The sequence below is a fragment of the Microchirus variegatus genome (assembly GCF_963457635.1).
Source record: "Microchirus variegatus genome assembly, chromosome: 23".
NCBI lineage: Eukaryota > Metazoa > Chordata > Actinopteri > Pleuronectiformes > Soleidae > Microchirus > Microchirus variegatus.
This window is the reverse complement of record NC_139824.1, coordinates 6,182,439-6,209,601: the sequence shown is the minus strand read 5'-3', so window position 1 is coordinate 6,209,601 and position 27,163 is coordinate 6,182,439. Positions and strand designations below refer to the sequence as shown.

Sequence of the window (27,163 nt, the reverse complement as noted above, 5' to 3'; positions counted from 1 at the left end):
ATGATGAAAATCATCTCAAACTGATAAAGTCACTGGTGAGTTCTTCCACTTCCCTCTCTCTCCCTCTCTCTCTCTCTCTCTCTCTCTCTCTCTCTCTCTAGGACCCAGACTTGTTTGAGGAAAAGCGCCTGAACGTCATTTTCTCTCCGGCTGACACACACACACACACACACACACACACACACAGGCAGAGACAGAGGCAGAACAGCCGCGTACGTGCCAAGGAGAAGGCGTAGACTTCCTCCGAACGTTTCCTCCGCCACCTCCGCTTTCAACACTCGAAAAAAAAGTTTTGTGGGATCCGTTGTTGTTATTGTTGTTGTTTGCTGTTGTTTTTTTGAGGCGAGGACTTTGCGTTTTAGTTTTTCCCTCCTCCACCTGGGCGCTCTGTGGATCCGGCTCCACAGTCGGGAGAGGATTCGTGGCTTTTCCTCCGCGGACATGGACTGGGGAACGGATCTGTGGGTAAGTTGACAGCTGACTCTGACCGAATTCCTCCAACATCCCTGTGGAGCAGATACTGCCCTGCTATTGTTTTTCTCACTGTGGGCCTTCGTTAAACAGCCTTGAGACAATAACAGGAGTCTCTGTAAAAAAAAAAGTTTGCAGCCTGAGGATTTCGTAACTGCTGCTGCTGCTGCTGCTGCATACCTTATCATAAACAGAGGGAAAAGCAGGAAGGTTTATGGCTCTGGCCTTTTCTTTCTCTTTCTTATCTACACACTGGTGTGGGGGTAAAGGTACACACCACTGGGGTGTTTTAAGGGGCCCCACCTGGGGTCCTACTCCAAAAACAGCATCCAATTTATAAAGAAAATGGCAAACTTACACTCAACAAAAATATAAACACACGAAGAAAAACTTGTAGTTATTGTTATGTGACAAAACAGAGGAACTATCCAAAAATAACAGTACAACTTTATCAATAAAGTGGCTTTAATTTGCGAGCATTAGGATCAATTTCAAAACAAAGGTCCTGGAGTAATGGCAGGAAGAACACAATGGGGGTCGACGATCCAAGTTCACAGACTTCAACAACGTGTGTGTCCACCATTAGCCTCACACAGAGCGCTACACCGACGTGGACATCACCAGGTTGTCGATGGTGGCCTGGGGGATGGAACTGGAACTGGAACCCGCTGGCGGACACGCCTATCCAGAACATCCCAAAGGTGTTCGATAGGTGACATGTCTGGTGAATACGGCGTCAATCAGTTGTGTTGCCACAGCTGTAACGCTCAACCCAGCACTCAGCATGCCAATGGCACGCTCCCTCATGATCTGTGGCATCTGTGGCATATTGACAAGTGGTAAAAGTCCACATTTTGGTGTGCCCTTTTATTGACCAGACCATAAGGAGTGTCTGTGCACTGGTCACACATATTGACCACCACTCTGCCATGCTCCATGACTCTGGTGAGTTGAAATACTCAATCTGAGATTGTAGTCAATAGGAGTGGTCAAGTGACACTGGACTACTGGGTTTGAGCAAAACAAATCATTCCATAAACAAATGCATCAAGAATCTGAGCAAATGTCATGACATTCTATTTTTGTTCACCATTTCAATACTAAAATCAGTGCGACATCGTCATATTATTTGCCAGCTTAAGTTTGGATTCACAAAGGTTTTGACCAGTGTCGTTTATTCATTTTCCTCCTTTTTTTCTTGTAGCTCGCAACAACGTTATATAATAAAAGATTTAAAATAATAATAATAATAATAACTACTGCAGGTAAAATTAACAAGAGAGTAATAAGAAGGCAGAACACAGGGTGACACATTTATAATACTGACCCCTGCACAGAGTAATGATAGCCAACACACACACAAATCTCTAGAAATCTGTTAAATACTGCCGTAGAATGCGACCAAATAGAGATCACGAAACACTTATACAGATCAAGGCTGCAGGGGGAAAATAAATGAATAAATTAAATAAAACATCTACACAATGGAATTAGTCATGACCTACTAGGTGCAGGAGATTGAAATCAATGATGAAAGGTTGCCAAATTTGGGAACATTTCTCCCCTAAGCCTCTTAATAGTCCCTTTTCCCCCACAGAAAATTTTTCTCATTTACCCATAATTTTGAACAACCACCGAAAATCAACCAGGAAAAACTTTTCCTCAACTCCAATCTTTCACCCAAAGAAGTACCAACTCACTATTAGGGATTTTTTATGGCACTTTTCCACTATAGAGTTCCAGCCAGGCACGGCACGGCTCGACTCTACTTGGTTTGGTATTGTTTCGCATCTGTCGTACCTCCTCAACGTGGGCGAAGTCATCAGAGCACGGCTGCATGGAAGCAGCTCTCCTCAGTGCGTCGCTAAATACACCAGACTCCTCTGTTAAATGTTGAGGTTGTGCTAAATGTTGGAGATAAACGCATGTTTTCAGGATTTTCAAGTACTTTTGACTGATCCACAGTTCGTCATTGTTCGGTTTCAATCCTGTGTCGGACATCATGCTCATGACTCTTCCATTGACGACACTCTCTGTGACCGTCAGTCTGTCGACGTCATACTTTTATTTATCAGCTCACCTCGCTGAAAGGAGTCATATTGTACCCTATTTCTCCAAGTTAACCTAGTTCCCTGGTGTCCTAATGAACATGTCTGTGACATGCTTTGGTCAAAATACCATAAGAATGAAGCACCACAGCAGTTCAATCACCCTGACAAAACAGCCCTTAAAAAAGTAAAATGAAACTTAAGGGACAGGAAATGACATCGGACACAGAGGCTACTGGGAGCTAACAGCAGTTAGCATTTGGAAAAGTGATAATTTGCAGGCTCTGGCAGGCACATTTCCGTCATATATAACATGTATCCACTAGACCAGTGTTTTTCAACCAGTGTGCTGTGGCACACTAGTGTGCCGTGAGAGATGGTCAGGTGTGCCGTGGGAAATTATCCAAGTTCACCTAATTGGTCTAAAAACATTTTTTGAAAACAAATAATTAATTCTCTGCAAATAATATGGATATAAATATTCAAGACACTCTGATAAGAATGACTCAATTGTTAATATAGGCTACAGAGTATCATTTTTTAAACATTTTAGTTTGGTGGTGTGCCTTGTGATTTTTTCAATGAAAAAAATGTACCTCGGCTCAAAAAAGGTTGAAAAACTGCACTAGACAGATAAATCCTCTGAGGCTGGAAGTTTGTGTAGAACTCTGTGCTGCACTGTGGAGCCAAGAATAGAACTTTTCGTGGATTTCGGGGACTTCCAGTTTTCGGATACCGTTGCACTCGGCAGGACTCTCGCATGTTTTACGGACAAATCGGAGCTCCACGAGACAAATATTCCAGGAATTTATCGCATTGTGACGTCGCAATGAGCACGGAAGTCAACATTGCATGTTTTATCTCTACTTAGAATGAGGAGGACCACAAAAACATTTTTTCACACTTTGCCGACTGATAGGTGCCTCCAGAGTCCCAAATTTAAGGATTTAAATGATTAAAAAGTTGGTTTTGCATAATATGGGACCTTTAAAACCTCAGCAGAGCAGATACAAAAAAAAGTACCATGTACTGTCCCTAATGGAAAAGCAAAAAAAATGGAGTAGAGTTAAGCTGTGCTGGAACTGTGTAGTGGAAAATTGCCTTTAGATTACCAGGAACTCTAGAGGGGCGGGGCTGCGTGCAGAAGAACACTGATTGGTAGGACACATTTTAAGCCAATGTGGCTGCAACCCACCTTTAAACAAGATCTTTAAAAGACTCCCCCGTACGTCATCAGCCATGACGTGGAAACGCAAATAATGCAGATTAACGGGGATTCTTTTCCCCAGATAAATAAGTTTCAGGTGATAAAAGTTCCTGAAAATGTTGGTGGAAAAGTGGCTAATGTATATTTTATTTTAAAACATGGCTTCTTTAGCAGGAGTCCAATGTAACAGAATGGTACGTGTATAAGAGATTTGGAAATGCAAGTTTTTGTTCTGAATTGAGAGGAAGATTATTGCTTGGAATGTCATAATCTGCTATCAAGGGACATGGCTGCATATCAGTGTTTGTTAATTCATTTTAAAATGGCATTTTCAGATCAAATCCTTCTGCATCCAGATGTGTACCATACTGCATCCACTTAGAAAGGCCACATAGAAACGGAACAAATCCTTTTTCTTTTGAGAATGTTTTCTGTAAACACGGCATAGTTTCAGGAAATGTGCGCAAGTTCTTATAAATATTATCATTCATATTTTCTTTGAGAAGTTCAAAGTGTATTTGCGTCATATTGCTTTAGAAGTACCACGCATGGATAAAGAGGCTGGAGCAAAATATAAAATAAAGGCTCGAGTTTCCCTTAAAACCACCCTAAAGGACTCTCGAGTGCATATGCCAGGCCTGTATGAGGCGCTGTCGCGCTGCTACGGACATTTTTTGGGGAAATAAGCTTTTTTTATTTGAATATATTTGAAATGTATAATTGCAATGTGTACAAAGACAGAATGACGTAAGCCAGGGCGACTAATGGAAAGAAAAGTTATCATAGAATGAGTAAAAAGGTGACAATGATGATAGGCTGTTTCAGTGGCGATAAAATGCAGATACAATAAAAGACTTAAGCAGATTGAACTTGAAGTACCAAGAATCACTGCTGAAAGGCATTTTCTCTGAAGAGAGCAATGTCGAGGAACTGCAGCTGAATGTTAACAGAGCTTCTCGTTCAAGTTGTGGTTGAGTAAAAACCCCATCAGGAGGTGAATGTAGGCATCTGCATCTGTTTTCGAAGGTTTCTTCTTTCTGCCTGTCTTCACTAAAATGCAGCCCTGAAGTTTGCAAACGGCATTTGCAAACCTCTTAGATATGGTTGACGTAGCTTCACTCGGGCTGTGGTCACTCACCCAAGTCTGTAACAGTTGGTGGGATGTTTGTGTTTTGGTGTGGCATTTATTGTTTGGGATGATGAAGAAAACAGTAACTATGGACGCCACGTTTCGTCCTATTCTCTTTGAAGGCCTGTACACAAGAACAAGTTTAGGAGACGTTTTGGATTGTATTGGCGGCTTTTTCTACACATGAAACTGGCATTTTGGGAACCATAAAATGCTATTTTTGGAAAACAGGGCCCAGATTGGTCAAAAATATGTTTAGTTTAGTAGTACAACTAATATGCAACTCTGGGAAAAGATGTCAAAGCCCTGCCTCTCTCTCTGTTGCATTTGCTGTCGCCAACTTTGTCGTGGTCTTCTTGTGTTTGGAGTTTGGACACGAGCTCACAAGGCTTATGCACATGCTCCACGTCTTCTTTGTTTTTTTTTTTTTGTTCTTTGTATTTCTGTGGCAACGCCGCAGACGGGCCTGGCATATATACTACAGCGTTTAGAAGAGTGTGTGTGTGAAGACATTATTTGAAACTTTTGGTTTCAAGGCCTGAGTGTCCACACATTACATCTTTTCTTCAGGCATTTTATGTCTTCATCATCAGCCACAATCAACAAACACAGGACCCCCACTGGTGGACCGGTGTTGAATATTTATCTGGTCACTGGTTGGAGAACTTTACATAAAACTTTCATTGCTCTGAATGTAATCAGCTGTTAAAGGGGCCATCCTCTCAGCTATGGGTCCCCAGGCAGCCCTCACACTTCAGCACATTTCTCTCCATCCGTCCTCCTCCATGCATGCCTGTCTTTGACTTTGGGACAGCAGTACTTCTCAGGACATAATCTACCTGGTGTGGGCTTGTAATTACCTTTGTTACATCATCAAATGTCACCTAATCAGTAGTAGCTGAACTTGTAGAGTGAGAATCAGAGTGAGAATGACAAACGCATCTCATCTTGAGAGAGTAGCTTCCTCTTTGCTTGTTCTGCTTTGACCAGGAATAAAAACCAAAAGACATTTGATTGACGACACTGTACAAGCCAGGAAATCCTCCTGTGTGAGAAGCTGGGACTGATTAATAATCAGGCGATGAATAATTTTCTCTCGAGTGTCTTATTATTATTGTTATTACAGAGCTCTGTTAGACTGATTAAAGAACAACTTCACATTATTGTCAGTACAATATATGGTTTAGGTCAAACAGAATGTCCTGGCATGGATCACTTGTTTGAGTTGGTTTAATAGTTGGCAGTGAAATGAGCAGTGAACACATTTTCCCCAGATCCTGCTGTGATTGTGGTCAGAGTCAGACGACATGCCTCTGAGATTATTCAGCAGTTAAACAGAGTGGGTGAGGCTGCTGGGCTGTTTGTCAATGCTGTTTAAAAAGAGCTGAAGCTCAGAATTGTTCGAGCCGTTGATGTTTGTGATTTGTTCACTGCGAGCTGAGTGATTATTCTATTATCAGACATCACTGTGGTAAATCCAAAACATTGTCTCTATGTTAATGTACGAGTTGAAACAACTAGTCCCATTGATTTTAGGTCATTTGACGGGAAATGCATTAGTCACTAAAATGGAACTGAGCGCCAGCATGTGCATGTGAAACCAAAACAAAAGCGACCATGATTGTCGACATAAATTTGGTGATATGTTGTGGTCCTTCCTCATGCAATACGATGAACAATACTCTGGGACAAATACAGATATTTTAATTAAAGCGGACCTAGACCGGAAGTTCCAATTAACGCTGTTTTTTAGTGTGTATCTGCGTCATTACCTTGTTCACGAAGCCCTGAAGTTTCGAAACAAACAGTTCAGCCACTGAGAACGCTGTGTTTTATTGTAATCTCGGGCTCAGCGAGATCTCTGAAAAAACCCGGTCCGGTTACGTAAACACCGGTTCTCCGGAACAACAGATCCTCCTGTTCCGGGCACTAGTCCGGGCACATCCGGTTGCGTACATTGAACCGCAGAAAAAGAAGAACGTCCGTTGTGGAGGTGTTTCACGAGCGACAGTGTCTTCTGACTCTGGGTCAAAGTCATAAAAGGGACTGCGGCGGGGAGCCGTGACAAAAACTATATTTAAACATTGTTAAAACAATGTTTTGATAATGAGGAGCAGTGCATCCACCGTTCCAGAGTGGGGAGCTGCGCTTCTGAGAGCCGATGTGCTGATTATGTCACTTCCGGGTATTGGCCAATCACAGCACAGTCTGTCTTCTCGGGCGAGATTTCTGTCTGAAACAGCGCGGCTGACCAGAGCTTCAATCAGGACAGATTTCTATCGGCTCGTTTACAGCAACTAGGAGGTTTTTGACCATAAAAACAAGTTAATGTATGTAATCAGACCTCCATAACTAACATATATGTGCAACAGGACCACTCTATGTGACCTTTGATAAATGAAGGCACCTGCCAGTTTCACTCGCTGGGTGTCACTACTTCATGTCTCCTCACGGCGGCGCTGCTCAAACGAATGAAGGGAAACTTGGGCAGAAGTGACCTGGCTGAAGAAGAGGGCGTTTACAGCGGGATAATGGTGGAGAACGCTACGTTAAGAGATGCCCCGTTCACGCTCAATACATAGACTTAATGCACTTTGTTCTCTATGTTGTGAATAAATAGGGAAATCCTGCCCCTTTAACTTTTCACGGACGTGTCGTTTCCTTCAGTTAGACAGATATTGTGATGTATCGCTATATGATTATCTTGCAATATATTGATTGTCACAGAATCAATGCATTGTGATATTATTGGTATCGTGGACCGCGTATCATGAGATTCCCACCCCTAATGTCTGCATTTGAGTCAGCGTAACCGATATCTTTTTGCCAATATCAGCATGTTGATATGCATTGGGAGTGATAACAATACAAGTTCTCTGCATCCCAACGAGAAGTGAATACTCTCACTGTGTCACTGCGGTGTTCAAGAGGAACTCCTGAACTCTGAGATCTCAGAACACCAGAGAATTATCCGTGTGTGTGACTATGACAGGTTAACACTATTTGAATGCAACATATTTTATACACAGGCTCTGGTTGGTAAAGACACACAGAGAAGGAGTGTGACATCACTAACCCTCCGTGTTTATGGGCGGTTTTGAAAATCAAAACAGTCACAGTCACTTTTCATGCCTATCAAACAGTAGTCCCGCTTCTTAATGTTCAGATTATTTGTAAGTTTGAAGCGTTTATGTAGAATTTTAGCGAGAATTAGGACTGTGCAGTTTTGGTAATGTGAGAATTTGGAACAGTAATGCAATTGAGATTAGTAGTAAGAGTTTTTTTTGTCAAAAAAAAAATTTTTTGGAAAAGAATATTTCTTAACTTGAACATACAAACTTAAAAAAACGTAATTAAAAAAACATTGAATATACGGTTTAAAGTGTCCTTATCATCAAAATGTAATTTCAGTGGTAGTTAAACAAGGAAATAAACTCTATCAATCGAGTACTTGTTGAGTCCATAAAATGTTGATCAGTGTTTCCCAAACCTTGAAATGATGATGTTCTTTAATGTCTTATTTTATTCAGTATTAATGACTGAGCAAAGAAACCAGAATGTATTCACATTTCACAAATTGAAAAACCAAGAGAACTTATTTTAATTATTAAAAATTAAATTAATTGTTAATGTGACTCCTGTTTTTAACAGTTTTGCATGTTTTGTGTGTGTCCTGACTGTCTGTGACCCAGGTCATGATTGCAAATGAGACGTGCTTCTCAATCGACCTACCTGGTAAAATAAAGGTTAAAGGTCCCATATTATGCAAAATCAAACCTTTTAATCATTTAAATCCTTATATTTGGGACTCTGTTGGCAAAGTGTGAAAAAAGATGACTCACTTGCGTTTTTGTGGTCCTCCTCAGTCTAAGTACAGGAGATAAAACACAGGATGTTGACTTACGTGCTCACTGGGACGTAACGTAATGCGCTAAATTCCTGGAATTGCTGTCTCGCGGAGCTCCGCTTTGTCCGTAAAACACGCAAGAGTGCTGGCGAGGGCAACGGTATCCGACAACCGGAAGTCCGCAGAGTCGGCGAAAAGTTCTATTCTTGGCTCCACAGTGCAGCACAGAGTTCTACACAAACTTCCAGCCTCAGAGGATTTATCTGTCCAGTGGATACATGTTATATATTACGACAATGTGCCTGCTAGAGACTGCAAATGATCACGTTTCCAAATGCTAACTGCTGTTAGCTCCCAGTAGCCTCTGTGGCTGATTTCATTTCCTGTCCTTTAAGTTTTGTTTTATTTTATTTTTTTAAGGTGGATTTAAGGTGGACCTAAAGAGATACTACTAAACGGAGCGTTCTGAACAGGGCTGTTTTGGCAGGGTGATTGAACTGCTGTGGTGCTTCATCCTTACGGTATTTTGACCAAAGCATGTCACAGACATGTTCATTAGGACACCAGGGAACTAGTTTAACTTGAAGAAATAGGTTATCTCCAACATTTAGCAAGGAAACGTCTAACATCATAACTGAAGGAGTCTGGTTTATTTAGCGACAGCACTGCTGAAAGCCTGCGATTGTGAGCAGCGAACCACATCGCAACCCCTGCTGCTGTATTTCAGTTCAGAGACTTTGAATCTGTGCTCTGGTCATGCAGGAAGTACTGAACCATTCTGTGAACAAAGTCATGCTGGAACTGTATAGTGGAAAAGAGAGGAAATGGGTATTTTAGCAAGTTCTGCTCGCTGGTATCACAAGTGTTGGATTGTCAGCTGTAAATAACTAAATGTATTTGCGCTGCAGCTGCCCACTCCTCTATAATTTGTGTACTTTTCATTAAAACAGCACACGTGTGGTAATCCATTGGCATAACACATGACTGCAACATCCACAGTTTGATTCCTGGTCATGGGATTATTTGTTACTGTTGTTCTACCCTGCTCTCTCTCTGCCCTTGTTTCCTGTCATTGTCTAGAGACTCGAGACTGTGAACTGTCCAAAAAAAAACAAAAAAACACAGTTGTAGAGCACATGCTCTGAGAATGGAGCCTGACGTGTATCCAGCATTTAATGAATTAATGTAAATGGTGAATATTTTTATTGAGATAATTTGTGTTTCACTTCGAGTGAAATCCCAATCATTAATATTTCTAATATTTTCAATATTTGTAAAATAAATACAGAAAGATAAATAGTCCCACTTTAGTAAATGACCACACATACGAGGTGCATTCTGTTGATTGGTGTCTTTCGCCGTGATTGATATGAAGTAAAGTCTGACTTGGAGCAGCCAGGATCAGTGAACACGGCTGTGTTTCGTCACACAGAGGGGTGGGACGAGCTGAGTCCATCTGGCTGCAGAGTCTGGACAGACCCCCTGGGACTGTCAGTGGTTGGGCGGAGGTTTGCACTGAGCTAATGATTATCTCATTCCTGAACACTCTCTGTGTTAGTATCACTATTTCCTCCTCTTTTACATACATGCAGATTTATTTTCACAAAAGTACTGGTTTGTTGCAACTGAAGTGGGAAACGTGTGCGGGCACAGATGGATTCTTAAAACCCACCGTCAAGATCAGCATGTTGTTTCTCGGCCACATGATGTTTCTCTTTCCTGGAGCAGGAAAGTGACAAACTGCCCACCGCCCCCCCCCCCCCCTCCTTATGTTTTCTCCTCCCATTCCTTCCTCCTCCTGCTCATGCTCTCATATCCAGGACATTTGCTAACTGTGTTAATGTAGGATCTGAATTAAGGTCCCTTCTCCTCTGAGGACGCAGAATCTGTGTCGCTGGCTCAGTGTAGCCTCCACGCACAGCCTCAGAAATGAGGTCCTGTCTCGTTCGGACCAGGTTTTGGTCTCCATGAGGACCACTGGTCAGAGTTTATGCCGGAAAAGGTCCTTTCAGAGGTAACAACACACAGTGTAGACCTAGTCCAGTCTAACTGCGTGTTTCACAAGAGACACAACAACAGAACCGCCCTGTTATTAGTGCGTCCACACTCTTCTGTGTCCTCTCTGTTTGGATTTGTGGTCACATTTTACAGTGAGGTCTTTGCTGAGCGTCAGGGCTCTGTGTATGTGTAAGTCTGTGTGGACAGAGAGGACAAATGCTACCTGCTCAACCAGTTTCTGTGTGTGTGTGTGTTTGTGTGTGTGTGTCTGTAGTTACGACCTTGTCAGGACCAGTAGTCCTCACGGAGTCCAAAACCTGGTCCTGACGAGGCAGCACCTCATTTCTGAGGAACTTGTTATGTCTAGGGCTAAAATGTAAATTGTGCTGACATTAAATTGTGGTTTGTTGTGGTTAATGTTAGGGATAAGGCCTTGTTCAGGCCGTCCAAATGAATGGAAGTCACTGCAGTGTCCTAAGAAGACTAGCTGTGCAAACCTCTGTGTGTGTGTGTGTGTGTGTGTGTGTGTGTGTGTGTGTGTGTTTTGAAGGCATGAATGTCTGTAAAAAGGAATGTTGAAAGCAGAGTAGTGCCTGCCCTGTATTCACTTTTATTCTATACTGCACCTTTGTGTTCTTTACCTGTGTGAGAGCTCGAGAGAAGGGAGGAGACTCTGTGGGTGTGTGTGTGTGTGTGTGTGTGTGTGTGTGTGTGTGTTTGTGTGCTGAGTTATTTGAAGACTTTCTATTTGTGGCAAATCCACTCATGAAAATGGAATTCCTGCTCTACTACTATGTTTTTTATCTTAATTTATTTATTTTTTTATCTCATAGGACATAGAACATAGTGATTATTTTGTGATTAAAAACAACTAATGTTTAACCCTTTAACACCTAAGCCTCAAAATGTCCATCTGGCCTTTTTTTGTTGTTGCTTATTTTAACCATAAAAGGGCCTGAAAATGTCCTGTGAGTAAGTGCTTTTGCCCATTTTTCCAGAATAACTTTCAATATCTGGCAGTTTAAAATGAAGGAAAAAAACCAAACACTGTAGGTGTATGTGAACAAACGATTTCAAGTGTTACATCTGAAAGTTCAACAGCATAAAACTATCTTTAAAATAAAAAGAGTTTTTGTCTCAATGTCCAAAAACAGACCAAACAATGGAAACTGTATCTACTGTGTATAAATATACTCATATATATATGTATATTTATAGGCGTTTGTCCCTCTTTTCCCTCTCTGGTGACAAAGATGCTGATTCGCTGGCTTCCTGCAACCGTGCGAGTGAAATTACCTCAATAACCAGCTTTTCAGCTTTGGAATTTTTCAGATAGCACAAACTGTCGCGTAATTACGGTGATACAACATGTCTGCGATGCGCTCGGCGTTAAAGGGTTAAGAATAAACCATAGGGTCTGTTAACGTGACTCATTATTTCAATTATTATTATTTCATTTTTGGTGCCATATGTAAGAATGTGGCCAAAAACGGTTACTACATTCAAGTTCAAAATACTGAGGTCTTTTAGGTTTCGTTTTCTGACGTAACTGGCAACCCGTGGTTGCTCGGCAGCTGAGACTCTACTGACTGCAGTGATTGGTAGACGGCGGTAGGTGGCGCCACATGCCAAAAGATGATATCAAAACATAAACATGATTTGCAGTCTGCAAAAAAAAATTTTTTAATGCAAATATTTTGGCTGTACTGTTGTTGTTGGTGAGTTCAGTTTGTTATATGAACATTATTCCTGAGTCTCTGTGACATATTAGGAGGATTTTTCGGCCAGTTGCTTATTACATAATGCACCTTTAAAGGGATAGTTCTGAGTTTTTTGAAGTGCCTTTTCTTTCCGTGCCCCCACGTTGTGGAACAGTCTTCAGCTCTAGGTTTTCGGAGGTTTTTAAATCAAACTTTAAGTCACATCATTCGTCAATCCAAAATGGTAATGATCACAGAATTTGACATCAGAGCTGGTGATGCCCTAAGATGTTTGCACAGCGCTGTATACGTTGCTTGAACTGTACTGAACAACCAGATTATTATTATTATATCATAATAATACCCTCCCCCCCCCCCTCAATATTCCTGTTGGATTTTACTGGTTGCTATGTCCTTTGAGTTTTTTGAAGACTTCAACTTGGGGATTATACTGATTAGCTGCATACAAGCACACACTCACAAGTTTGTAAAAATGTGTTCTTCCTCTTTTAGGACCAGTATGATGTCATCGATAAGCATACGCAGTCAGGCCTGGACCTGGTGGAGCGTTACATTAAGTTTGTGAAGGAACGGACGGAGATAGAACAGAGCTACGCCAAGCAACTCAGGTTTGTGCCATGAATTCTTTCTGCATGTTTATTAGGGCTGTGAGAAAAAAATATTGATTCATTGTTTCGTGAAATATGATTTATGGATATTCTGACACTAAATATAGATAATTCAATTTTAAAATATGGTTGACAATGTGATGATGGGGGACAGTTTTGTGGAGGATGTAGTGCCTCCAGTCCTGTGTAAAAAGACATTTTTACAGTAACCTGGAAGTGCAAACCATTACTTCGAAATGTGAAACACTTTTACAAATCCCTAAATAAACTAACAAAAGTTTAAACAAATTTACAAAATGTGAAACACCTTTACAAATCCCTAAACAAATTTACCAAAGGCACAGTCATTACGGAAAGGGAATGTACCAAATGCTGCAATTGGTCGATTCTTTCTTGATGCGATTCTTTTTGACAGAAATATTTAAAGCTCACATAGAGTGGATTGCACATAAATGCAAGTTATGGAGGTCTTCTTACATACATTAACGTGTTTTTATGGTCAAAAACCTCCTTGTTGCTGTAAATGAGCTGATAGAAATCTCTCCTCACTGAAGCTCTCCTCAGCCGTGCTGTTTCAGACATAAATCTCAACCCCAGAAGACAGACTGTGTTGTAATTGGCCAGGCAACGACAGCTTTCCCAACTGTCTTGTGATTGGCCAATACCTGGAAGTGATGTAATTAGCACACCCGCTCTCATAAGTGCAGCTCCCCCCTCTGGAATGGTGGATGCACTGCTCCTCATTATCAAAACATTGTTTTAACAATGTTTAAAAATAGCTTCTTCACGACCTCCGCCGCAGTCCCTTTTATGACTTTGACCCGGAGTCAGACCCAGAGTCAGAAGACACTGTCGCTGTGAAACTATTCCACAACGGACATTATTCTTCTTCTGCGGTTCAATGTACGCACCTGGATTTATGTAACCGGACTGGGTTTTTTCAGAAATCTCGCTGAGCAATAGATTTACAATCGATTACAATAAAACACAGCGTTCTCAGCAGTGGCTGAACTGTTTGTTCCGAACCTTCAGGGCTTCATAAACGAGGTAATGGCGCAGATACACACCAAAAGAATAGCGTTGATTGGAACTTCCGTTCTATGGGAGCTTTAATATGTTTTTGGATTTGTAAAAGTGTTGTTTTGTTCATTTGTTTTCAAAAATGTAAATGTGTCTCAAACATATAATAGAATCATGGATGTTATTGTATATTCATGTCTTTGTGCTTTTGACTGTCTTAACAGGAGTCTGTCAAAGAAATATGGCAAACGAGGGAGCAAGGACGAACAAGACTGCAAGTTAGAGACTTTCTCAATTTCAGAAAGTTTGCGCTAATAACATTTGGATGTTAGCGAAGATTCTTTTACTTAAATGCTGGTTGTTCCTGGTTCACAAGATGATTTGTTTCAATCGTCTCATTTCTCCTGCGGCAGATTCAGCAATTACGCGTCATTCCAGGAGATCCTGAACGAGCTGAACGATTTCGCCGGCCAACGGGAGCTCATCGCTGAAAACATGATGACCGGCATCTGTGTCGAACTCACCAAGTATCTGCAGGATCTCAAACAAGAACGGAAAACAGTGAGAGACGGAGGAGGAGGAGGAGGGAGGAGGAGGGAGGAGGAGGGAGGAAAGAGAAATGGGAGGATTGTAGGAAGTGGGAGTTTGACAAATAACTGTTTTTATTATTCTTATTAGGTTCTGGTGTGTTTTCACCTCACACTGCAGCACATTTACTGTGACCTCTTGCTTTCTCAGCACCTGTCGGATTCAAAAAAGGCCCAGCAGACTCTAGAGAGCAGCTTTAAACAACTAGAAAGTGTGAGTCACCTGTCGATGCTGTTTTTAACAAACATCTGTTTTCTTACAGACCTTTTTTTTTTTTTTATCATGCACATAGATTTTGTTGTACATCTTTTTTTTATTTTAACGTTATCACTTCACACTGGAAGCTTGTGCGATGCCTTGAGTCTGATTTAGTCACACGTGTTAACTTATTACATTCAACAGTTCACTCAATGAGCAAGCACTTGGCATCAGTGGAGAGAAAAAAACGTAGTGGTTCCACAGATATTTAACAATGCTTGTTCTTTAAAAAGCGTTTACTGGTAAGAGTTTGTAGTTACTTCAAGTCTAAAACTCCTAACTTTTTAAGATTCATCAATGCACACACAGGGATACAATTGTCCAAGTTGGTTTGACTCCTGACGGAGGCACCACATGTAGGTTTGGGCTTTTGTCAGCAAAACGTTGCTGAACAAACCGCGAGTCCATCCTCTGAGCCACACAACCACAGACGACGCATCTCTGCAATTCTCAGTATCGTTACGCAAACACAGAGCTCCAGCACTGTTGCCGCACAAACCTTCAAGATCCACACAAATGATAAATGGATATCTGGCGAAAGCAGAAAGAGGCTTCAGAAATCTCTTACAGAACCAGTGTGTGTGTGTGTGTTGAGGTGGGGGCCCACTGGCTTGTAATCCATCCCAGGACACCAGGTGTGAATGTCACCATGAGACGCAGCAGAGCAGCGATGCTGCCGTCATGCACCGCACATGCATCCAGTGTGAAACCAGCCCTACACTTTCTTATAGTTACATTTGAGGACTAATGTTTTCATTCATGTCTATTAAGGGGAATGTGTGTGTGTGTGTGTGTCCTGCAGACTAAGAAGCGCTTTGCCAAAGAATGGGCAGAAGCAGATAAGGCCACGCAACAAGCAGAGAAAACCGAACACGACGTCAATGCCACAAAGCTGGATGTTGAGAAAGTAAGGAAAAAACATTGAAGAATGAATGTTTTACCACTTTGATTTTGAGAACGTGTAAAAATACTCCACTGTTGTCTCTCCTTGACTCTTTGCATTTTGTTTTGCATCTCTTCCTCTCTCCCTCGCCTGCATCCTTTGATCCTTCCCTCCCTTTCCTTACCACTGCTCCATCTGTCCTTCACTCTCAAGGCCAGGCAGCATGCCCACGCCCGCGTGCACACGGCGGAGGAGTGTAGGAACGACTACGCGTCGCAGCTGCAGAAATACAACAAGGAGCAAAACTACTTCTACTACACAGAGACACCGCAGATCTTCAATGTGAGGAAGTGACACACAGACAACAACCAAACCTAGTTTCTCCAGAATCTTCGCTTATTTGGATGTTTCAAGTGTTAATGCAGATGCTGTGACTATGATGTGAAATTGGATGAGGTTGTCTTGTGTTTGTGTGGTGAACAGAAACTGCAGGACATGGATGAGCGGAGGATCCGGCGACTGGCGGAGGGCTACTGTCAGTTTTCAGACATCGAAAAGAACGTGCTGCCCATCATCTCCAAGTGTTTAGAGGGAATCTCTGCGGCGGGCACGAAAATCAACGAGAAACAGGTAAATGTTGTGAGTTTGCAGGGCTATATATCCATCTCTCTGTGCTTATGCCCACATGATGAAGGAGAATTATTGACATTCAACTGTAGATTGTCACAAAGGTTCCCACCCAAAACTACGGATAAAACAAAAAACCAGAACAAGATCAGCACATCATAAGTAAGATACAATAATAATAACATAAGCCACTGTCACGGCAATAAAATGACTGAAATAAATAAGTTCCAAAACGAGTTCAATGACAGACACATCTATCAAGGTGTTTCACGGTGATCAACACATTAATGAACCAACTAATCCCTTCCTTTCCCATACTTTTCCAGTATGTATACAATCTACTGCATAACCAAAAAGAGTGTGCCAAGTTGCCAGTCGTAGATCCGGTAATCCGGTAAAAGAACGAGACAGCCCCTTTTAGCACCGGGGTCAAATTTGTATATTGCCTCGAGGGCCTCATGCTCTACCCGAGTTTCAAAGTTGGGTAAATGCATCCTGACGTAATTTCGAATCTAAAAAGGCCAGATTTAGGAATATCATATTTAGCTACAAGTTGGGGATATGTTGCTAAAACGCCATCAATATATAAATCATGTTGCAAATGCCTCTCGGCTTCCAGAGGAGGAAAGCACTGTCAGTCAGACCTGGTGAAAAGGAATGGTTTTCACATAATATGTGAAAACCACTCCCAATATTATTGGGGTGTCTTTGTAGGTTTTTGGAGCATCAATGTAATGTTTTATCTGCTTCTTATCACAAAACTATTATTAAAGCATGCCTTTTTAACAGCAGTGGGACTGTTAAGAAGAGCAAAACATCTGTTCCGTACATAACCATGCAGGGCATAAGCCTGCCTCAGAAGGAGGACCCTTCTTCCACCATGCGAGAATAGATAAGTGTGCAGTCAAATAGTACAACTTTAAATTGGATAAAGCGAAACCGTCCGTTTCCCTTGATTTTGATCGGCTGATTGTAACAAACGCTCAAACCTCCCATTCCCAAGTGCTTTTAAGCATAAAAAGGGCGTTTGCTAAAACCAAACAATTTGCGTTTTTTTAAGTGATTTTAAGTTTTTTACAAACATACTTATGTATTCAGTGTTTACCAATAAACCTTCTTAAATGTTGCACACTGGATTCAAAACAATTCAAACATCATGGAGCATTGTTTCTTCCTCTGAGTTTCCAAATTGTGGAAATAATTACGCTGCATTTGGAGACGGAGAGCAGGCGTCTCAGCAGGCGGAGATAGAAAGTGAAAGTGTGTCTCCTGCGAGCAGCAGCAAAGTCTCAGTGTCAACTGTCCCGTGTGCAAATAAATTCAACTGAAACACAATGACACGACTTCAGGAAAAATACTGTTGATCAATCAGTTTAGAAGTGAAATAAAAACATAAATGAAGCCACAGCTGCTGAGAGACTGTGTATCATTTAGAGTTGCTTTACATGTTAATATGGACCTAAAAGCACTTGTGAATTGCAAAATGATAGAATTTTTCTGCAATTATTTGCAATTAAAAACAATTTATTATAACCTGGATTATGTACTGTGGTTTATAGTATGTTTTTTGATGGTTGGATTTCATTTCTACACGTCCACATTCTCTTTTATGCTCCTATTGCTTATTCCGTTTATTGTTACATGGGCTCACACGGTTGAATTCTGACTGCGTCTGTCGCTGAGATGTGAGTGTGTGTCCCTCTCTGTTTTTGTGTCCCCGCAGGACTCGATCCTGTTCATAGAGCAGCACAAGTCCGGTTTTGAACGACCCGGAGATGTGGATTTTGAAGATTATACCCAGGGAATCAAACCAGCGACCTCTGACTCCAGCCTCCACCCACCCAAAGTGCGCACCAAGCTCTGGCCTTTCAGCAAGAAGCACAAGGTGAACACACCTCTGTTCAAGTTTGAATATGAAGTGCAGCGTGTCATAGACGAGATCCTCGTGGCCTCTCCCCTCACTGTTACTGCTTTGCTTTCATTTGACAACCTGAATATCCTCACTGTCCTGTTTGGATCCTGTTCTTCAGCTGTGCTGTGATCTATCTGGGCTAACGTGTTGTTCTCTGGCTAAATCTCCCTTTGAATCTCAACCATATAAACCAATTAATGAAGTTCGCCTTAAAATCCTTACTTTAGCCTTATACAAAAATATACTTAGACATTTGTGTGCCATAGTAATCACTGCATAAAAACAAAACAAAACAATGCAAAAGAGTATACATTAGACAGAAATGAATGTTAATAGAAGCATAATTACGTTCATAACACATTGATTAAACATTAAACACAAACACTAATTTGAAGAATGCACAGTATGTGCAACATCTACAGTCTGACATAAACAATCTGACACAATAAGCTACAGTGACGTACATGGATGCTGTTAAATTAAATTATTGTCAAGTGAAATCCTGCAAAACAAATTAAACCGACACTAAACCTGAATCCAAATGTTTTTATGTCACTGTGCCGTGCAACCTGTCCTGAAGACATGTTTGTCAAGCCGTTTGTCGTTCGTCCGTTTTCTCCAGAAACAACTTCGGGGAACTTCATCGAACCTGAAAGTCAATGGTCGAGGTCACCGCGACCATACGAACCACATTTTGGCCTCAATCCAAGAAATCAATACAGACAAGATTTAGCACAAATGTGAACGGTTTAGTAAAAAAGGAAGAGTCAAAAGGTCAACATTACTGTGGCAAAACAGCGTCTGCTGTGATTGGTCAGTCACTTCGAAAAGTGTAAAAACCACTGTAGTCATGGTAACAAGGACTGGTTGTGCGTTACCAACTAAAGTCTGATTTATCACATTGATTTTTTTTAATGTATTGAGGGATAGAATTTGTCAGAATGTCTCCAATTTCGACTTTGACGTAATGACCAAACTCAGGGTCTTATGAGTAAAGTAGGAAGTATGTGGTTTTACATAAAAGACAGAAACGTTGCTTATCTTTTATACGTTATCAAACGTATAAAGCGACGGGGTATAAATCAGGTCTGATGCTAATCTTTGTGGTAGGCAGCGGTGTTGTCTGTGGGAGAGAATGACTTTCTTTCTTACGTCAACCAACAGAATCTGTACTCTTGTTTTGAAGCTTCACAATTTACAACCAGCTGTCAATCACACTGGTGTCACACTCATATGTGCCATGCTTTATCATCCATTTTGTTTTAAATGGGAACAAGAAGAGATTAAATTACTGATTGAGGCCTTTAACTCCTCAGGAAAAATGTTTACTGCCATTATTAATCTCCATTCAAACACTTGTGATTGTGGAGTCGCCCCCTGGTGTCTATTCGTTGTGCTCTTACCTCTTACCCAGAAAACTGGCTGACTACAGTAAAGTTATATGAGATGCTGAAGAAAAGAGGGAAAAATGCAACAATACAACATAGGGTCAAAACACTTAAAAGACAAGGTATCGTGTTACCGCTGACTGTGGATAAACCTGTTTTTTTTCTGGTTTGAAGACCTGACAAATCACTCCAGGTAAATGTTAAAGCAAGAGCTGAAGCTTGAAAAAAAACTTTCGTGTGAAATCACCAACGGTCAGATCTATGATGAAGAGCAGGGCACAGATGTTTCTTATCTTTCTGCAGGAGTGACACAGTGATAGCCTCTTAATAATGCTTTGAAACAAACACACACACACACGCACACACACATAAAACACGGCGCACATTCCATTCATGTCTTACCCCACCACCCTGTTGCCCTCAGGGGCCAATTCTAATTCCAGTCTGCTGCACAGACTTGCCCCAATACACTGCTTTATCTCTTCAAAGCTTTATCTGCTGGTTTATAAAAAAAAAAAAATCTTCTTCTTCTCTTCTCCTCCTTTCATTACCAGTGTCATTTCTTTATTTTCCTCCGCCTTGTCTCTTTTTCTTCTCCCCACTTCAGTTCACCCCTCCATCTTTCTCTCCCCCATCCCCTTTCCCACTCTGCAGCCCCTCTCTCTCTCTCCCTCCCCCCCCCTCTCTCTCTCTCTCTCTCTCTCTCTGAGGGAGTTCAACCGCTCTGTCAAACCTCGGATTTCCACGTTAAAAATATTACGCAGAACTTGCTTGGTGAGTGACCGCCCCAGCCCCGGCTGACTCGATGTTGTGTTTCCATCCATCTCATCCATGCATTATTGTGCATTTTTTTTTATTTTGACAGTGTTGCTCTGCTGCCCATGCTCTCGTAAAAAACAAAGTTAACATCCTGTTTTTGTGAAGTGTCTCACCCGTGGGGCATGTTTGTTGAACACCTACTGTATCTCACACTGTCTCCCATTTCTCTCCGTCTAGATATCTCATGCTGAAAAGCACATGGTAACACTCGTTATTGTTACATATAGAGGGTAAACTTCAAAGGTGCTTATGTAACTGTCCTGGTGCTGGATTTTTCTTTTTTAAAGGCGTAATAATGTGGGAAGAGTAACTCCACACTAGACTGTGCTGCACTGACCTCTGTGGCTGGAAATATGCAACACCAACACCATTATCAGAAAATAATTTGTTTCTGAACAATAAATGATTTTAAAGGTGCATTATGTAATAAATCTAAAGCAACTGGCCATAAAATCCTCCTAATATGTCACAGAGACTCAGGAATAATGTTCATATAACAAACTGAACTCACCAACAACAACAGTACAGACAAAATATTTGCATTAAAAAAAATATTTTGCAGACTGCAAATGTGTATGTTTTGAAATCACCTTTTGGCATGTGGCGCCACCTACCGCCGTCTACCAATCACTGCGGTCAGTAGAGTCTCAGCTGCCGAGCAACCACGGGTTGCCAGTTACGCCAGAAAATGAAACCTAAAAGACCTTGGTATTTTGAATTTGAATGTAGTAACCGTTTTTGGCCACATTCTTACATATGGCACCTTTAATAGTTTTTGGTGGGGGGGGGCATTTGGTTACAGACAAACCGAGTCCTTGTTGGACATATAAAATGTTTCTCCTAGATCAGTGGTTCCTTAACTTTTAATTCCAAGTACCACAATGAGACATCATTATTATCGCAAAGTAACTCTATTGTCGCCAATCGGCAAATATATTTCAGTCATTAAAGTTATTAAAATTAGATGAAGATGTTTTCTACGTACTCTGGTCAAAATTCCTCACCTCACGTACCCTGGTATAGACGGTGGAACAGTTTTTCTGGATTTCCTCCAGTTTTAGAACCATGGGGTCTAGATTTAACGTCAGATGCCTAAAATTGAGACACTCAACAAGTGGTTATGGCAAGCCATTCTGACATTTAATTGCTAGACAGGATATTCACTACCGAAATAAAACTACAGTTACAGATATCTGCAATTCACTTTGTACGAGTATGATTCAAACTGCAGATTGCCATTCATGTGTATGGGGTTTGTCATTATAGATATCTGCAGTGTTGCGGATGTCTTGAACTCTTAATTCCAATTTCAGATATCTACAACGTCGTTATGACTAATCACAATTCGAGTTCCATATGTCTTTCATTTGAAGATATTTACATTGTGCTTTTTAGATTATCGTCAATTAAGTTTCAGAGATATCTACAATTGAGTCGGGGATATCTGCGACTGAATTGTAGATATCTACAATAGCCCCCATACACATGAATGGAAAAGGTGACATCATTTTGACGAGTAAAAACTGAATTGCAGATATCTGTAACTGTATTTTCAGGCACAATCTTGTGCTAGCTCAGTGGCTAACGGGACCATAACCATAACTGTCCACAAACCACTTACCATGAGTTTAAATAAGAGCTAACAAGCTAAGCTAGCTTCCCTTAAATTCAAGTCTGTTGAGAACTAAAAACGTTTAGTTCTTATTATTAATTCACATGGTAAATAAATCCATTGTTTTCTTTAACATATACCTCAGTAGTTGATGGCAGTGCAAGCAGTATTGAATCATCTGGGTGCAGTTACTCTTTATTATTATTATCATTTTTTTTTTTTTTAATCAAATGCATTTTTTCCGCTGGCAGATAGCGCTTCATTAAATTTATCTTCAAACCAAAAAATCTTACTCTGTGATGCCATGTCATGTCATTTAGAAATAATTAGTTTTTCCCCCTTATTTCCTTTACTTAAAAATTACAAATTTGAATCTAACTTTCCTAAATGAACATTGTTATGGCATCACACGAGAAGTGGGTCTTAAATTGTCTCTTTCTAATTGAGATGTTCATATAATTTTCTGATATTCATAGTTCATATTTCTCACCATCTTTGTGTTTTCTCCCTTATTTGATTTTGATCAATGTGTTTTATCACAGAATAGTTGTGTGGCTTCATATTGTTTAGTGAACATGATTTATGTAACCTTTAAATCAGACTGTAGATGTTGTATAGGCAGGAAAGAGAGGCTGAGGAGTGACATCTGGTGGTGAGTGTTGTTTTCAGTACAGGATGTTCAGGTCATTTAATTGTCTGCATGTGTTCTGCGTGTGTGTGTGTGTGTGTGTGTGCGTAGCCGCCGGCTGCAGAAGATTTCTCTCACCTTCCTCCAGAGCAGAGGAAGAAGAGGCTGCAAGCGAAGATTGATGAAATCGCCAAGGAGCTGCAGAAGTTACAGGATCAAAGGTGACAACATAACCAATAATTATCACAACCGTCTGTGGAAAAAAAAACACACACACATTTTTAACACCATCAGAGGTTTGGGTGTTTGTCTCATCAATATTAGACAGACTACTTAAAGGTCAGGTATAAAATATTCACAATGAACAGATTGTGAATCATATGGATGTTGGTGATTACTTGACTTTTCACCACAGATTAGTTGAAATAGAAATGAACTGTAATTGGTCCGAGTCTCCCCAGAGTCTCCCTATCAGAACAGGATTTGCAAAAGCTGTTCGCAGAGGTGAATAAGTATTTTTCTCCCGCTTTCAGATCACTTTATTTACATTATGCTTAACCTCCTGAATAACAAAATGCATAAATGCATAACAAGCAAGACCAAAGTGTTTGCGTGTTATGCATTTTTTTATTTCTCATTGCTATTTGGGCTTATTGGGATCTGTAGTATAAAAACTAAGCATTATCTTTTGACATGATGGAGTTGATGAGAATAAATGATGTGCACATACAGGTACACTCGGTCTGAATTTCCACCGAACAATGAAGTCACCATTGTGATATAAAATGCAAAACTATTTTGAACACAGCAGTGTTTTTTTCCTGACTGACCACAGTGCAAAAAGAAGACGTTCATCAAACTAGGAGTGGCCTTTTTTTTTTTTTTTTTACGTAGAAACACGTTCACACCAATGTGTGAAAGGATGTGTAACGGTTGCGATCCGCTTGCACGCACAGGATCACCTTGCATGAAACACACTGCACGTAGGTTTTCCCAGAGCAGCCTGTCGTTCTACAGCATGCTGCATTCTTCAGATTGACCACCTCTGGAAGATGTGCAGTAGCCCCCCCCCCCCCCGCCTGCAGATTGAGACATGGCGCTCTGCTTTCACTGGACTTCTTTTCCCTTGTTCGGCAAAAGTTCTGCTTTCTCCGCCAGTTCCAAAAGGCCTGTCACGTCTTCTGGTACACCATTGTCACACTGGACCAAGAAGATCTTAGCTACTTCCATACGGAATTCAAGGAACTGCATGATGCTCTTCTTCTTTGGTGTACCACACACAGTAAGATCTTTGCAGTACAGCAACAAGCTGTTGGCTAAAGCAAGATCAATTAATCAATTATCATCCGCAGTGTCCACTTCTTAGTGCGGAGGCTCATGCGATAATCGCTCATCATTCTGTCCATCAAGTCAACCCCACCCATCTTGCCATTGTATTCACGTACAATACTTGGTCGTGAGATAGTCGTATATCGTTTCAGTTTCTTGTCCCATCCCTTGCAGGTGTCTTCTGGCTGTGTAGTATGAATAACAGAGATCATCAAACCCAGTTTATTGTCATACCACTTCACTGCAGACATCTTTCCATCTCCAGTGGTAGCTCGTGCTGAGGTACCTCTTTCAGCCTTTTTCGTTGTTTTGTCTGTTGGTAGCTTCTGCTACCCCAGCAGTGCACTTCATAACTGTACCAGTCACACACACACCTGCGTCTTCATCATTCATTCCACGCCTTGGATGGTTGTGAAGAACCGATCACAGTACACTCTTGTTACAATTCACCAGCATTTTTACCACGGAGACATTTAGGTCCCCTGCTGGGCTCAGTGGGCTGTTGAATGAGGTCCTCATCCCCATCACTGTCCTCCTGACTGGGGTTGATAATCAGCATCCCTCACGGGATCATTGATGTCAGACAAATCTTCCACGTCTGAGTTATTCTTCCACAATTGTCCCCAGTAGCTGCTCTGCTCTTGACAGAGAAATCGCTCTGGAAATAAAATTATGAGAAAAATCCAATAAAAATACATTTATTTTTATTGATAAAACCAGCTACATCTGTTTGTATTGTTGTAAACTGTTATTTTCAACCAGAATCTCCCCAAACTACATTTTGATACTCGCATATTGTTGCTAACATTTACGCTAAGGTATTAACATTTTCAACAAAACCAAGTCCCTCTGTCACATGTTCAGCAGCATAGTAGATCGTTGACTAAGCATTCCTTGTTGACGTTTGTGTTGGCCATCTGAACTTTCCGATGTGTCTCCCACCATCTTGGATTTTACTTGTAGTGTGTTTTACTCTTCTGACACCACTTGATTACAACGCAAGTGTCCTTGTATGTGGACATCGGGCCCCAAAATGAAGTATTATGGTATTGACAACCTAAAATGTGATGTCCACACATGTGGATGCCATGTCTTAGGACGAGGTTGCTATGGAAATAAATTCTTCCTAAAGCACACTATAGTTGGACAGGTCCCTTTAGCAATTTTGTGAAGCCCTCCCCACCTTATCAGCAGTGCTGCAGCGGAGAGAGAAGCTTCCTCAATCAGTTGCTTTCATGTCCAGAGTAATAATACTTTTCTGTCCCGCTTTGACCTCAGTGAAGCACTGGAGAAGATGAAGGGTGTGTACGAGCAGAATCCACCGATGGGAGACCCGTCCAGTCTGGAGCCTCAGATCACAGAGACTGCCCAGAACATAGGGCGCCTGAGGGGGGAGCTCGCCAAATATGAGGTCAACACACACGTGCACATAGATGACGGATTACATTTTAATTTACAGTTACCAGCTACACTCACATTTACATGCAAAGTATAATTGAACTAAGGCCATAGTCCGACTAAGACAGGCAACTGGACAACTTGCCGTGTCCGAATATACATGCAGACGAGAATATAGATTTATCGACCGTGTTAACGGACTCATTGTCATTTACAGTCGTGGCTGTCAGAAGCAGTGGGAGGAGAAGAATCTGCCAACACAATCAACAATAATACTCAACATGGGTAAGGCCTGGATTTAAAGGGATAGTTTGACATTTTGCAAAATGCTCCCATGCATTTTCTTGTTAAACGAGAACAAAGCTACCGCTGTCTTGTTGTGTTACCTGTTAAGTTAGAAGCTGTGATCTGTACTGTAAGGAGCATATTTTCTGCTGTCAGACATCTACTGCTATTAGACTGCCATGAATTTACCAAAATACTAAAATGACTGTTTTGTTGTTTTTTTCTGTCTGTCAAATTCTGCGATCATTGGCATTTAGAATGAAGTGATGAGACTTAAAGCTGGTAGATTGCGCTAAATACTTGACACCTGAAGAGGATGTTTTTTATTTTTTTCAAAAACAACAAAAAACTGCATACATATTTTTTGGATTTGTTCCAGTAAAGTGAAATAGAAATGATTCTGTCTCTTGGCTCCCAGAAGTTGCAAATCCTTGAGGCTAAAATTCTCCCTAAAGCAGTTTGAGGAGTGCCTACATTCAAATGGCCATATCTTCTTCAAATATTATCATTATCATATTTGCATGTGTTGGACATTGTTGGAAAGCTTAGAAATCACACTTTCAGAAATGTGTTATGACTTGTGACCGGTTTTGCCATGGCTGGACACAAATAGTTATCCTCTATTGTCGTTATAGCATTGCTAAAACAACAAATCTAATGGTGGCCTAAGTGTATATATGTATATATATGTATATGTATATGTATATATGTATATATATGTATATGTATATGTATATGTATATGTATATATATATATATGTATATGTATATATATATATATATATATATATATATATATATATATATATATATATATATATATATATATATATATACATACATAGAAATGTTATGTAAAGAGGAAACACTGTGACACTTGACCTATAACACAGATACTGTGGTTTATGTTAAATTGTGAGCTTAGCCAGGTATTATATTAGTGTGATGCAATAAATGTTTCTGTCTTTATATGTATCTCCAGTGTCGTAGCAGCCAACCAGACCCATAACATCTACACAGAATTTGACGATGAGTTTGACGACATGGAGGCTCCCATTGGCCAGTGCACGGCTCTATACACCTTCGACGGTATATTTTAATATTCAAATTTCTCTTTATAATGCATAGATATAATGACATTTTTTCATACATACATATATATATATATATGTTTATATGTGTATGTGTGTTTGTATTCAGGCAACAGTGAGGGCACCATCACTGTCACAGAGGGAGAGATGCTGAGTGTAATGGAGGAGGATAAAGGAGACGGCTGGATGAGAGTCCTTCGAGGGAATGGAGATGAGGGATATATACCTTCATCCTATGTCAAAGTCAATCTGTAATACACACACACACACACACACACACACACACACACACACAC

General features: G+C 40.8%; 1 protein-coding gene across 1 annotated transcript; it reads left to right on the top strand.

Moving 5' to 3' along the window:
- The first annotated feature begins 336 nt into the window (after positions 1–336).
- Positions 337–27,163, top strand: trip10b (thyroid hormone receptor interactor 10b). Its single transcript, XM_083909561.1, has 15 exons — positions 337–465; positions 12,914–13,029; positions 14,274–14,327; positions 14,463–14,610; positions 14,788–14,850; positions 15,698–15,802; positions 15,992–16,120; positions 16,262–16,408; positions 18,129–18,290; positions 20,702–20,725; positions 22,876–22,985; positions 25,372–25,504; positions 25,709–25,776; positions 26,759–26,865; positions 26,977–27,163. The coding sequence occupies exons 1-15, from the start codon at positions 442–444 to the stop codon at positions 27,120–27,122; spliced, it is 1,536 nt and encodes a 511-aa protein (XP_083765687.1). The 5' UTR covers positions 337–441; the 3' UTR covers positions 27,123–27,163.

Excerpts from the sequence above, each read along its gene's own strand:
- trip10b (XM_083909561.1), top strand. The coding sequence starts at position 442 with ATGGACTGGGGAACGGATCTGTGG. Across the intron at positions 20,726-22,875 it reads CTCATGCTGAAAAGCACATG|CCGCCGGCTGCAGAAGATTT; the intron begins GTAACACTCGTT and ends GTGTGTGCGTAG. Across the intron at positions 26,866-26,976 it reads GGCTCTATACACCTTCGACG|GCAACAGTGAGGGCACCATC; the intron begins GTATATTTTAAT and ends GTTTGTATTCAG.